Below are 14,928 nucleotides of genomic sequence, written 5' to 3' on the forward strand. Positions count from 1 at the left end.
TTCAGTTCTAACACTCAGGATGAGACTCAGAACTGCTCCCAGTGTGTCGTCCGACCTCATGCTGCCCCATGGGCTTCTACTAGTGCTGCTTGTATTTCCAAGCCTCTAATCAGGCTGTGCCCTTGGTCTGAAATGCTCAGCTCTGCTGTTGTGAGAAAACCCTCCTGTCAGGACAGTGAGTATACTCCCTTGGTATTTGAAACAACAACAGCAGCAGCAACAGCAACAACAACAAAGGATTATCAAGCATCCCCTTCGAATTACCTCAAGACTCTCTCTCCGCCGACTGCTATCTTAACCTTCCCAGCAATGTCCCTCCCTAACCTCTCATTCATTTCCTTGGTCAGCAGAAGCGAAGCCACAGGTGCCAATGCACTGCTGTGATGCGGACACACCTCGCCCCCTTTACTGTGACGCGGGCCTAAACCCTTGGCGTGGGACGGTCTCCACACTCACGCCCAGATCACTGCGTACGTACGATACGAGAACAGAGAGGGTAGGATGGAAATGAGAACAGCTTGTGCACCTACCATTGTCTTTAAAGGGTACTTGGGATGAAGACTTTCCAGAACTAGGCAAACTCATTCCTGTGGTACAAATTAAATTATTAGACATTTTATAAAATGGCCAGAAACTATAGAAGTAATTTTTTTTCTGAAAAATTCATAAGAACCAATGAAACATAAAGGCAGCACTGTTTTCCTTGATTTGCACTGAGGGGAATGTCTTATCCCAAGGGATATTTTTGAATATTTACTTGTTTGGGCCCATAAATTTAAACTCAAATGTGCTGTTTCTGACAATGAGATACATCAAATGTGAAACATTTATGATGAGATGAACTTCAGAAACACTTGTCCAAATGTTAAAAGAAAATGAGAATGGATAAAATATTAATTCAGAAAATTAAGCAGATTTTATAGGTTCACTTAATCTCTGAGTCTCTGTGTTTTTATTTTTTGGAGACAGGGTCTCATACAGCCTAGGCTGGCCTCAAACCCACTCCAGAGGTTGAGACCTGTCTTAAACTCTTGACTTCTACTTCTGCCTCTACCTCACAAGTGCTGGGACTGCATGCCATGCACTCCCACAGCAGGCTACCCAGGCTTTCTTATGGAAGAGCTCTAACTCTCTGGACGTATCACAGACCTTTCACACAGATGGGGCAGCTTACAGTTGGTGAGCTCTCGTTCTAGGTTAGCATAGTAAGGTGACCCTGTGGGGTAAAGCTATGCCTGGTAATGGCTCCGGTCCTTGCCATTGGTTCTATTTCAGTTGGCGGCAGCACAATCTCTGAAAGATGTGAATGCTTCCATCCAATCACGACGTCGTGCTGCACACTACAGATCCCTCTCAACTACCGTGTGTGACTCCCCCTGTTGTCTGTGTCTCTGATCCAACTACAGCCTACAGCAAGTTTTAACTTCAGATAATTAGGGCTCAACTTGCGTCTAAGGAGAAAAGTGAGTAGAACTGGATGACACAATAGGAGGGGTCCTGTCTCACACTCAGAGTGGTAGTTTAGCTTTCTGGGCTGGGTCTTCCCTGGGGTTTCCTTTTCAAGGTGCATGAGGCAAAGAACTGTTTCGACTTAATGGTGCTATTCAGTTATTCGCACACAAGTGTGGGTATACTCTTTCACAGAAACAGCCTCTACCCCTTGAATGGGGACAGGTTTTGGAGGCCACTGACCTGCTTTTAAACTAAAAGAAACCTGACCTATCATCAAAAAGCAAGCTCAGCACCATCAGAGCCTACCCACACAGGCCTCTATGGACAGCCAAGGGAAGGCAGCGCTGTGCGCTGTGCGCTGTGCGCGTGCTCGAGGCCCAGGTGCTCTCCTCTCTAGGATGCTCATGGCCTCCCTGACAGGAGCAGGCTAAGGAGTACTGGCATGAGGCAGTCCCAGTTCACTCAGATTTGTACTTGAAGCATTTTAGGCATTCACAGTCTGAGCGAGCAGAAGACAGGACCCATGGCAACGGATTGGCAATGGGCATGGCTCTGCTCGCCTCGCTAGTGCGTGAGCTCCGGGAGAAGGGAGGGAAGCTGGCAGTGCTGACCTACAACATATGCTTGGCCAGGGTCTTCAACGGACGAGTCTGATTCATGGCTCCTCCTTTCGGGGCTTCTATTTAAACTGGCAACAGACTTTGAACTACAGAGGGAAGAGGAAGGCAGGAGGGGAAGGTGTCAATGCAAAAAGAACACGGCGAGAATAATAAAACGTCTAAAGGACAACAAATGCATGGCAGGAGGGACTGAGAAGGATCTACTTTGGGGTAGGCAGTCATGCTCTTACTTATTAAGCTGGGGGAGTCCTGCCAGTGACTCTGTGTCAGATCTTGCCATCGGGTACAATGGTTTTCCCACCAGCTCCGCAAAGGCTTGTGGTAGGGACTCCATGTTAATGACCTGTTTCCGATGAGGACAGAGAGAGGCCTGACTGAGATCGTGATACGATTTGCTCATCCCTCTAGGCTTTTCCTCCCAGGACGCTTTGTCATTCTTCTCTTTTGAACTGTTTTGCAGTGGCTGGTAAAGCGACCACTCTGAGCAGGACAGCCTCTTCAGAATCTCGGCTTGCACTGACAGGGGTCGGACGGCAAGTTTGTTGAAGGTGCTGCTGGCCAGACTGCCAGTGCTGATGGCGCGGCCCACATTAAATCCTCTAACAGATTCTGCTTGCAGGTTCAGGCTCCTAAACGAAGCTCTCTCTACAAGGAAATAGGATTTCTTTACATGATGGGAACACCTTTACGAGAAGAGTTATTGCAACAGGCGAGGTACAGCATGCAGGTTTTAATCGTCTCAGCTGCTACCATTAGCTGGTAGCTGCACAGCTGGCAACTGAGGGTTCTGGAAAGAGTTACAAGTCCTGCTTGCACACCTCTCCATCCTTTGTGTTCACCAGCCTAAGCTTAAGCAGTCCTACTTCACCTATGAACTCTCTTGGATCCTATGATGTCTGAGACTTAGGCCGGCACACCCCAAATCCCTTACGACCTTCCGCATGACCAGGGGACATTGAACACTCATAGTGTTTTTGCTAAAATACCAGCAAACTAAGAATATGGAGAAGGGGAGATGAAACCAGATGGGTTGCCATGTCTGGAAAGGCAGCTCTGTGGAGGAGAGTTGCCCAGAAGTCCTTCACTAGTGTTATATTTTTAAAAGCTTCTGGGAATACACAATAGAACCTTGAATGAATACACCTCAAGTGTATGTCATACGAGCTGAAGCTCGGCCATGCTGGATGAGCCATTAGGATGAGTTCCCACGTTAGTTCACCACTATGCCAACCCCACCTTCCCATCTCCACCACCTTCTACATGAATGAGGACAGTCAAGGAGCCCCAGTCTTCCCCCCCCTTCGTATCTATAAACACGGAATTATGTATACTTAAATTTTGTTTACTGCTCCATAAAGACCAAAAAGCCTGCTCTGAGAAGTTAAATTTAGAAAACTTTTAGGTTAGGCCCTTGGTTCTTCTCCATCATCATACGCGGATGACTAAGCAGCAGAGCTTCGGGGGATTTCCTGTCATGGGTTAGGTTCTCGGGGCCCCACTGAAGTGCAGGGCAGTGATGCACTCTGCTACAGTGAGGTGTGATGTCGTGTCAGACAGACAACTTAGATACCATCTCTCTTATCTCCTACTGCCTCCAAGATTATAGCATTTAACTTTAGGTAGACAATGGGGAGACAAGCACTGTGATTTTAATGTTTGTCCGTCGAAATGAGCCTTGACTTAACACGTTCCATTATCACCAGGGGCAGTGGTCCTTATCCAGGACCAAAGCAGAATTCAAGATCTTCATTCATATCACAGGATTCCCAATCCCCTTAAACGTAGGATGTGGGGTTTTTCATTAGAGCCCTTGACGTCATTTCCATTCTCTTTTACTATGAGGAGACTCTTTAATCTAAGAAGGAGACAATCAGTTCAAAGATGGGGAACACCAAAGATAGCAGCTGTAATGGTGATCAGTTCAGTTAGGCCTTGTCTCCCCAGCATGGCAAGGACTGTCCCTTTCAAATGCACCCTCAGCTCCCTGCCTCCGAGACACAGGAAAGGAGCATAACCATTGCTGATCTCATCCATCCACGGCCTTCTACTGGACCATGTGTCAGCTCGTACAGCAGCTAAAGACAGTGGAGCCCAAGTGTCACACCAGTGCTGTGCTTCAGACCGAAGCTTGCAGCCTTGCTAGCTGCAATCTATACCTTCCAATCTGCCTCTGCCTCTGTCAGTCCCTCCGGCACTCTGTACATCCCTCACACTGTCGGCATCCCTGTAGGCTATTCTGAGAGTAGTCAATTTAGTCTGCTATTCCTTAGTACTTGCTACCTAACAGTAAGTGCTCAATAAATGGTCTGTTCCTTTGTTCCGTGAAAATCAGCCATATATAATAAACTCTTTAAACAGGAGAAGCACTGCTAGCTGTGAGGAGACCAAGGCTGCACCCTACACTGGACTCTTACTGCCATCTAGTTGGGGGAGGCAGTTTTAACTGGGAACCTATTTCCTTATTAGTAAAACTGGAACTTAACAGCTTTAGGGATTTTAAAGAATTAACATTCTCTAATATTAACAGGTGACACACATGTGATAGTCCACCAACCTCCTGTGGGTTGTGCTCTCTATTGTGGAGAAAGAAAATGAGACTCTGAAAATTCAGTTTCTTTCCTAAGGTCATTTGTGCACACCCGTGCTCCTACTGAGTGGTATGCAGTGTACAACACAGAGGCATACAGCACAGTACCAGTGTAGCGTCTATTGCCGCCGCCGCCGCCGCTGCTGCTGCTGCCGCCACAATTACTACAGGAACCTGTGGCACCATATTGCCAATTAGTAGTAGAGGGACTGGGTTGGGGATTTAGCTCAGTGGTAGAGCGCTTGCCTAGGAAGCGCAAGGCCCTGGGTTCAGTCCCCAGCTCCGGAAAAAAAAAAAAAAAAAAAAAAAAGTAGTAGAGGGACTGATAAAACATTGGTGAGGATTGAACCCGGGACCTCACATATGCGACAAGTACATTGCCATTCAATGTATGGCCAAGCCTGGTCTGCTGAATATGCTTGAAGTGCTCTATAGGTGAGGGTTACTTTGTAACAACCCTAGTTGTGTTACTTTGTAACAACCCTAGTTGTGAGTGTTATTTTGTAACAACCCTAGTTGTGAGTGTTACTTTGCAACAACTCTAGGAGTGAGTGTTACTTTGTAACAACCCTAGGTGTGAGTGTCACTTTGTAACAACCCTAGGTGTGAGTGTTACTTTGTAACAACCCTAGGTGTGAGTGTTACTTTGTAACAACTCTAGGAGTGAGTGTTACTTTGTGACAACTCTAGGAGTGAGTGTTACTTTGTAACATCCATAGGTGTCCATGTTACTTTGTAACAACCCTTTAATACAGTGACCATCACTGTAACAGTAATTTCACGGACTGAAGAACCAAGACACAGAACTTTTGTAGTATGACTGAGGCTTCTGAGTCTCTAACAGTCTGGTCATACTTGACTCTAGCGAAGCATTCCCCTAATGTGAAATCTAAACTCCAAAGTTGTCTAAGAGCTGAAACCCTGAGTGAAGAGACTTTTCAAATGGAAGCTCAGTGCTTGACTTCCTTTGATATTCTCTTAGTAAGAGCACAAAAAGGAGCCCATAAAATGACCTGTAGGCTCACGTATATAATGTGAAGACGACAGAGACAGATTCTCTTTAGTGTTAGGTCTCATCTTTCACATACACCTCCTCATGTGTCTGCAGATATTCTACATTCTTAAAAACTTAAAAATCTGAAACATTTTTGGTCTCTCCAAAAATTTTTATCAGGGACACCGAAGCTGTACTTTCTGCGAAATGCTAAACAAGATTCTGCTTCAGACTTTTTTCCTTTGTCCTCCCTGCTCTATCACATGTTAAAGGTATGTTCTCTACTGTTCACATCTGCTTTGTATTGAGCACTGATCCAAGTACAAATGTGGATAGCTTCAATAGGCTTGGTATCCTGTTGTACTTTAAAAATATATAAAAGCACATACAATTTTTAGCAAAGTAAGAAAGTAAAAGGTAATTTGCTAAATGTCATGGCTATTATATTTTTTAAAATTATATATTAGGCAATTAGGTTAAAATGCAGATCCTGGGGACCCAACTTCCAAAGACTGTAATTTTGCAGGTTTCCATAAGCCCCTAGAATCTTTCCCTTAGGGGAACACATGACCTCCACTTTGATCCTGAGAGGTGAGAAACATGTACTCACAATTGTCTTCCCCCAGGCTATGCAATAGGAAAAACCTTTCCTCTAAGACTTCAGAATGAGAAAGTTCCAGAAAAGAATTTAGAAACATAGGTCACCTGTGTATATTATTACACTTTAACTCACATACTTCAGAGTGATCCACTTAAGTCTGTAAGGATTTACCAGAAAGAAGCAATTTCAAATCACTTTAATCTCAACATGTGGTCGTGCATAATCAGTTTTAAATCTCAGCTCTGTCTGAGAGATTCCTGCCTAGAGCTGGGTTATTTTCGCAGCTGAAAAACCCCCTGTCCTGGTTGCTATGGTTACTTATCACAGCCTCCCATGGCTGCTATGGTTACTTATCATAGACTCCAGACAGGGATGACTCACTGCTGGGGTGCCACTTGCCCTGCCTGTATCCTGTCTACCATGTTCCTTCCCACACTGATCTCCAAACTATTTAACATGTGTCCTTCCTACCCATGTAAACTGTCACCTCTCAGAGCTCAGACCTTCCTCTTAGATCCACTTTGTGGATCCTAGAGCCCACACAGTATCACCCGTTAAGATGGCTCTGTAGTTAAGAGCACTAGCTGCCCTTCCGTAGGACAGCACACAAAATGGTTCACAACCGTTTGTAACTACAGTTCCAGGGGACCCGATTCTCTCTTCTGGTCTCTGTGGGCCCTGCACACATGTGGTATACAGATATAAGAGTCAGGCAAAACATTCCCATGTATGAAATAGGACCATTTAAAAACTCTCTGCATATTAGCATTTCATAGCTGTAACCTCCAGCATGGTTAAACCTCTTAAGCACTTGTAAAGAGTCCATGTTTCTCTGCAGAACTGTTTTCCAAGTGAACAGGATGCTGGCTTGACAACTTTATAGACTTAATTTAGGCAAAGGGATACCCTGCGAGCTTTCATCCTGAACAATAAGCAGTTTCTTTCAAAAATGTGTGGTAGAAATCATTCACACGTTCTGGCACCAGCCACACGAAGGAGGCCACACCGCCTTACCTAAGTCTTGGGCATCCTGGTTGCTCTGTCTCGCCCTCATCTGTAGCTGGAATTTATGCTGGGAGGAGCACAGCTGCAGCAGGTATTGGCAGGCCTTGCTGCTGTCTGTCTGGAATGCGTGCTTGATTCCGTCTGATGTATTTTGTAACGTGATTTTCTTTTTCTGTAAGAGTAACCAGAAGTATTTGTGATGTGGAAGTTTTCCTATGACTTTCTATATGACCAAATATTTTAACCTATAATTAATACATAGAGATATTTATATTTCCAATTAGGATAAGTGCCCTTCGACTGATACCATATATAAAAACTGTGATTCTGTAACTAAACAAAGTTGACACATAAATTATTATTAATTGCTACTTTCAGCAATTGTAGCTTCAATCACCCTGAACTCCATTCATCATCGAGGGAAATTTTAAAATACTGGGGGCAGGGGCGCTGGAGAGATGGATCAATGGTTAAAGCAATGGTTGCTTTTACAGAGGGTCTGGCTGTTAGCACCTAGTACTTACGTATAATCCCAGCTTAGGGGACCCAACAGCCTCTTCTGGCCTCCAAAGGCACTGCACACAAGTAGCACAGACATATGCATAGGCATAACACCCATAGACATAAATAAAATAAAAACAAATCTTTAAAAGAGTATCATGGTTACTATAAGGCAGTATTCATGGATTTATATATTTTGAAAATGTTCCTTCTAAATTAAAATAAGTTTTAGGAGGAGAACTTGTGGTCTGAGTCTCCTAGAACCTGTGGTCTGCACCCCTTAGAACCTGTGATCTGTACCCCCCCCCCCAGAACCTGTGGTCTGCGCCTCCTAGAACCCATGGTCTGTGCCCCCTAGAACCCATGGTCTGTGCCCCCTAGAACCTGCGGTCTGCACTGAAGCTTGCAGGCAGAAGCAGCCCCTACACCTTAAAAATGATGGCATCTAAGAAGCCGGGGATGCAGCAAATAATGGGCATTTATTTACTTCAATGCCGTTAGATTCCATCCCAACTATTACCTACCTTGCAAATCAGTCTGTTGTCTTGATTTCAAACACAGGCACAAAAAAGTCAAATTTAATAAAAGCCCAAAACTATAATACGAGAATATTACCTAAAACACTGATGTTCATATAATATGGCTTTACTGATGTATAAAATTTTAAATAGACTCATATAAATTTACATTAAAGATCTTTATACTTTTAATCAGAAACCAATACTAATCCCATTCACAAAATGCAACTATAAAAGTGAATGATAAAGACATTATAATAAATTTTTTATTATAATAAATATAATAAATTAGAGCAGCATTCTGAAATCCTAGGTAGATATTGTAGAATCTCTGGGTGGGACCCGATTTCACTTTGTTAAAGGTAAAGCCCAGCACAGTTTAGACTAGGTTAGAATACAGTGACCTAACCAGAATCCTGATTATGGGCTCACTAGTGACTGTTCAGACAGCTGGCAATTTTTTCCCTAACAAATGTACCCCTTGACTACTGCGACATAGCTCTCAAAGACACTAAACTTCACAGCTGTAAGTCTAGTGATCAAAGCAGTAACGTGAAAAGGAGAATCTACTCAGACAATCTTCAAGAAAGCTGCAGGCCTGGGATCTAGAATAAACCGAGAAAGGCAGAGCTCACCAGAGGGGACTCACAGGTCATGAGTACTTGCAAAAGGCTACCCTCGCTACATACAATGTGCTGTCTGAGAGAAATTAGCACAATGTTTGGTTCTGTTAGCTGATTGAATGGACAGGAAACACATCCGAGGGAGGGCTTGTGAGAGCTGAGAGGGGTGGAAGGTAACAGTTATCTAACTTTCCTTCACAAACTTGTTCCTACTCAATTCCCACTTGAAAAAAATAAATCGAATCTAGGTAATTCCCGGTTTCAACAGTTTGGGGAAGATGAAGGCAGTGTAGGCTTTCCTGGATGAATAAATTATCACCTGTCAATCTCAGGAGAAACTCTAGATCTCATAGGGAGCAGCCAACCCCTAGATATAGAGCTGATTTTAAAGGTGCCTTATTCAGAATACAGCATAATGTTTACATTCTTATGAATATTATTTTTGTGAGAACCTATGTCTGCTGAAATATCAGTAATCATGAAATATCCTTAGAACATAAATACTCAAGTATTTCTTTGTTCTCTGAGGTGTGCCAGATGACACTTCAATGTTCAGATACTCCAATTTGAAAATCAGAATACGTTTTTAGAGATAACTACCTTTTAGAATACATTTTCCCCCTAAAAGTCACTCTTCTAATTACAGAGGGTAGACTCTAAAATCTAAAACTGCAGAAAGTCATGGGACTAGTTTATAACATTCAGAGGTCACTGGACCTCTGCACTCAAAACAACAGGTCTGAGAGATTCACTTTTGAGCTTGACAGGAAGGGAGACAACTATCTATCTTAAAAATATCACAGGGACTTCTCTTTGTGAGAAGATTATGGCTGTAGAATAATCTTCCATCTAACAGAGAGTTCAACTTAGTTGTAATTTAACTCGAGTTAACTGAGCATATAACCAGTCAGGAATGCATCCCTATGTTTTGAGAAAAACAAAACGCCATCAAAACCCAGAAACAAAATCTCACTCAGATCAGCTGTAACTGAAAAGGAGAAGAGCTTTAAGTAGTACTACAGCTTACTACGCAAAGTCAGTAAATCTATTACAGTTAAAATTGGTTACACCAGTGAACAACATAACAAAGAGAGTTTAAAATAGACATACTGAAAAGGAAATCTTTTTTGTTTCCCTCCATGGGAAGCGAAGGACCAAGGCGCGAACTCCATTGTGAACCTCAAACACAAGCACACCTTTGGAACAGACTCCCAGCAGTATTCCTGTCTGTGACTTCTTTTCAGGGTGCACCCGGTGAAAATGAACTCCGTACTCTGTCAGCCTTTGGCAGACCTGTGGAACAGATACAGTGTTGCAGGCGCATAAACAGTGGTGTACAGGGTGGGGTGTACTTGGGTCAATGCACTCAGTAGCATTTCACAGGGACATCCCAAAGAAGTATCCCTTGTACTCACTGTAAGTGACAAATGAAATTAACCCAAAACGCATCAGAAGCCTAAACAGAGGAAGGAGCGTCTGACACTTAAAGAACTTGTTAGGGTGGATGAGGCCCAGGGTGCTAGGCTGGCACACTACAGGAAGGCACAAGAAGTCACGGCAGTAACAATTAAAAGGAGAAGTTAGTGGCTGGTGACCAGGCCGCCATCACAGGGTTTCCCACGAAAGGAAGTGATGGGCGGTATCAGTGATTGGGGGGCTAAAGTTGCTGACTATTTTTCTCCCTTGAACTCTTTGCTATTCTAAGACCAAAAATCACTGGCTTCTGGTAATTAGCTCCTGCTGTTCATGGCAGGGGAATAAGAAAAAAAGGGGTGTCTTGGGCTTGAGAGATGGTTCAGCGGTTAAGGGAACTGGAACCACTTCCAGAGGTCCTGAGTTCAATTCCTAGCAACCCCGTGGTGGCTGACAACCATCTGTAATGGATCCGATGCCCTCTTCTGGTGTGTCTGAGGACAGCTACAGTATATTCACACATATACACACACAAAAAAAAAAAAAAAAAAAAAAAAAAAAAAGGAAGAGAGGAAAAAGAAAGAAAACAAGGTTTAGCTAATTGTCTCCTTTTTTTTTCTGGCTTTTAGGGCCCCTCACTGGGAACCTGGGAGGTTCAGAGTTCATTAACTCTTCGAGAACCAGAGAGAAGAGGGAAGAAAGAAAGAAGAGAGGAAACTAAAAAAGAAACACTCATTCTGGATGAAGCGGAGAAAGAAAAGCTCCAAACCTTTTACTTACACAGAGATGCTATGACACCTCTTCCTGGACACGTGTGGGAAGAGGAACCTGGCGCTCTACACTGTGGATCAGCAAACAGGAGAGCTACTCTCCCTGTGGCTGCTGGACCAGGAGAACATCCTAAAAGTTTCTTACGTGGAGAGTTTACTTAGTTCTAGCTTTCCTATCACACACACACACTTTATTTACCTGCAGGCTAACAGGGAGCTGCTGACGAAACTCAAACCATAAGCCATCTCTTCTGACCTTTTGCATCTATATGAATTAATTATCATTCATACAAAGACCAATTCGCATGTTCAGAACAAGGGCAAGCAGTTCTAGAATGACCGTGAACTTGCCTCTCACACGTACCCAGTCATCAAGTCCGACTTTTTCTTTTTATGATGCAGATCGATTTTTCAGAGTTCAGAACGGGGTGAAGGCATGGGATTCATAGTCAGGTAGATGTGGGTTCAAATAAGAGCTCTGCCCTCACAGTGCTCCTAACTGTAAAGTATCACGTTCTCTTTGAGCCCCGTTTTCTCTCTTCCACAAATGAGAATTAGAATACTATGGTTTCAGGCAGGAAGCAAGCAGCCAGAGACTGAAGAGGGTCAGATACTACCCCGCCAGCTTCCAGATGTTTCCTCTAACTCCTGCTCATCCTGAAGCTGTTCAAGCTTATCCTGCGCTCTGTACCTTTAAGAACTCGAGCTCCGTCTCCTTCTCAGAGGCGCCTGCATAGGTGTTGTGCAGTTTGGGTAGCTCCTCCTTAATGTAGGACATGTCAAGCTTCTCCATCACTCTGGCGGGCAGATAATGCTCCAGGCGAAAGTAGGACAAGCCGTGAACCTAGGAGGAAGAAGCCGCTGTGAACGGTCCCACCTGCCCATCGCCGACTCGAAGCCTCCTCCTGTCTCACAGTTCTTGTCTCTGCCAGGAGAAGAAATCTTTTACCTCCCTCTACAGAATGTATCTTTCTCTTCTTCGGTGAGGGAGAAAAGCCGGGCTTATTGGCAAGTCTCAAGAGAGGACACCGAGGGCCTCGTGTCACTGTGGCCAAAGAGTGATGCGGTAATGAAAGATGCTGCTATGGGGGGTGGGCTCCAGTCATCTGCTTCCTGACAGGTCTCTTCCGTTTAAGAACATGGGGCTTTGAACATGGTTTTCCACACCACGACCTCTGGCCTGGCTCACGGCTGGCCATTGTGTGTGGATCTGTGTGGCAGGCAGGGCTTTCCAGCCCATGCCCTCTACTGAGTCTCTTCCTCTATTGCTCACATCATGGGGGATGGAGGGTTTGGAATTAGATAGCCGTAATCTCCAAAACAAGACAATTTAAAAAAAAAAAAAAAATCAGGGGGCTGGAGAGACGGCTCAGTGGTTAAGAGCACTGACTGCTCTTCCAGAGGTCCTGAGTTCAATTCCCAGCAACCGCATGGTGGCTCACAACCATCTGTAATCAGGTCTGGTGCCCTCTTCTAGCTTGCAGGTGCATACATGCAGACAGAACGCTGTATACATAATAAATAAATATTTTTAAAAAAAATCAGGACTACATGTAGTGAGCCAGGGCACTCTGAGGAACCAAAGGAGTTTGAGGTAATTGCAGGATTTCCCCAAGAACAACTCAAAGGCTGAAGACGTAACGTGGTGGGAAATGCCTGCTTGGTGCGCGCTGGTTTTGACTGCCAGCAGCAAAGCCAAGCTAAGCAAACCACGGATAGAAAACAAACGAACGAATCTACCAATGCGCACTTCACCTGGGACAGGAAGAGCGACCCTACCTCTGGTTGATAATCTCCATACTCGGCCTGGAGAGCCAAGGAGGCGAGGAGCAGGGATGCCTCATCGTCGCAGTGGATCCTCTCCTCCAGGAGGTCTTTCCTCAGCTGAAGGTAATACTGATGGCAGGTTAGGCTGTGTCTGTAAAACACACAAGCAGAGGCCTTGACTTCCGAGGTCGAACCTTGGGGAGGGCGGGGGGACCTTGATCATGGGCACCGTCTCTACTATTCGGATTTGTATCTGTGGTTGTTATTAAGCTGTCGCAGGGCACTCACGGAAGTGTGAGTTTGACCACTGCCCCTCGTGGCCATCCTCAGAAAGCCTCTTCTTGCAGGAAATGGGAACTAACGTGGAAAGCCACAGCAGGACAGTCTGCAGAGAGTAAGAGACCCTGGAACACTCGGTCCTCAAAGGGATGTCTCCATCAAACCCTGCCCTCGGGCTTCAGGGAGCTCTGTGGTAGAGGAGGTGAAAGGCTGTCAGATGAATGAGGAGAACAGCGTTGTGCACGCACGACACAGGACTGGTGCATGGAGACTGGAAGCACACACAGGGCCTGCACAGGTTCAAGCCTGACAGGCGCCAGTTACTAAGAATGGTGAGCAGACACCCTACCACTAACCAGAGAGCTACCTGCAGTTGATGCCCTTGCAACCGAGTCTCACTGAGCGCAGTGCCCATACGTAAGAACAGGTTTGTAGACCTTCTGCCTCATTTTACTTTGTTTGGGCTTTTTTAACTTCATCTGTCTATTTACTTCTTTGTCTTACTGGCCATCATTGTCTTGTGTATTTTGCTTTCTGGTTTTGTGGGTCTCTGTGCGTTTCTTTCTTTTTTTCTTGGTTATTTGCTTTGTTATTCTAGAGAGAGCAGGATGTGGAGTTGAGTAAGTGGGAGGATCTGGGGGAGGTAGGGAGGGGAAATGTGATCAGAATGTATTACAGCTCCCTTAGTTTGCAGTACGAACATCCCATGACCTGCACAAATGGTGTTGTGGAAAGCGGCAGACCCTGTACAGTGCATTTCACTAAGCGCACATTTGCTGGGGAAGGATCCTTACAGTTTAGGTGCAGTAAGAGGCTAGGCACAGATGACAGGGAACTTGCAGTCCCACAGAGTGTCCCACTTTCTTACCAAGTCAACAGCGTTTACCTGCTCACTTTAAGGAAGCACCGTACTGCGCCCTGGCCTGCCAGAGCTGCCCGTCACCACTCCTGGGCTTTGGATCCACCAGTAAGTAGTGGCTTCATGAGTGTAAGCCCAGCAGTGTCACTGCACTGAGGACACGAGGCAGTTAGCAATTAATAGGCAGAAGGTGAGCACAGCATGGGCACCCAGGATGAAGGGACAGCTCGTGCCCTAGGCAGAGTGTAAAAGGGTGACAGATTGCACGAAAACCCTCAGAGCTCCACATAACTTAAAGCAAATGAAAACTGTTGATGGAATTTTCCAGAGTAGTTTCTAATCATGAATGAGTGCTAGTGACTGAAATGGTGGCGATGGCAAAAACACAAATAAAGGAGGAGTGCTGCATTTCTTTTAAATGAAGAAGAAATCGTCCTGGATCCAAATCAAGGGGTTCAGTGCCAGGAAGTTAGAGAGGTCAGCGGAGAGGGCCCAGAAAGAGCAAAGCAAAAGAGAAACCTTTGTGCACTCACTGTATCAGACTAACATCATCCATGAAAAATTTAATTCGGAAAAACAAAGTAAAATCAACAGCGGCTTTGCCCTTTCTCTTCGGTTCTTCTTTCCATCCCTCCGGGGCCACTTTTGTTAATTTTAAGTCGGGATCGACAAAGAAATATTCATTCTCTGAAACAGAATGAGAAAGGCATTCAGAAAGCATGGAGGGTTTTCCTTTGATGTCTTCATTTCTGTTGAATGTTTTAAAAAAAGAACAAGGTCTGTCAGAAGCACACAGCAGGGGCTGAGTGCTCCAAACGGCCGGCCTCAGCACGGACCAGCCTTTTCAAGGCTGAGCTCGGCAGCCCTGGACTGAGCTCCCACTCACATCTTTACTGCCTGTGAGAACAAATTCCTTTTGCACCCCAGACATCCACCCCC

General features: G+C 45.0%; 1 protein-coding gene across 11 annotated transcripts in view; it reads right to left on the bottom strand.

Annotated features, from left to right (window-relative positions):
* Positions 1-14,928, bottom strand: part of Ptpn13 (protein tyrosine phosphatase, non-receptor type 13) — a 174,295-nt gene that overhangs the window by 55,782 nt on the left and 103,585 nt on the right. For 5 of the 11 annotated variants that reach the window (NM_001100789.1, XM_087584012.1, XM_087584011.1 and 2 more), the window contains 8 exon segments: positions 531-587; positions 2,064-2,158; positions 2,303-2,717; positions 7,269-7,431; positions 10,012-10,194; positions 11,776-11,928; positions 12,864-13,002; positions 14,523-14,676. In NM_001100789.1, the coding sequence (NP_001094259.1) occupies positions 531-587; positions 2,064-2,158; positions 2,303-2,717; positions 7,269-7,431; positions 10,012-10,194; positions 11,776-11,928; positions 12,864-13,002; positions 14,523-14,676 (1,359 nt within the window). 11 annotated transcript variants of the gene reach the window in all.

Source organism: Rattus norvegicus, chromosome 14 (assembly GCF_021556685.1).
Source record: "Rattus norvegicus strain SHRSP/BbbUtx chromosome 14, alternate assembly SHRSP_T2T, whole genome shotgun sequence".
In the NCBI taxonomy this organism is placed as follows: domain Eukaryota; kingdom Metazoa; phylum Chordata; class Mammalia; order Rodentia; family Muridae; genus Rattus; species Rattus norvegicus.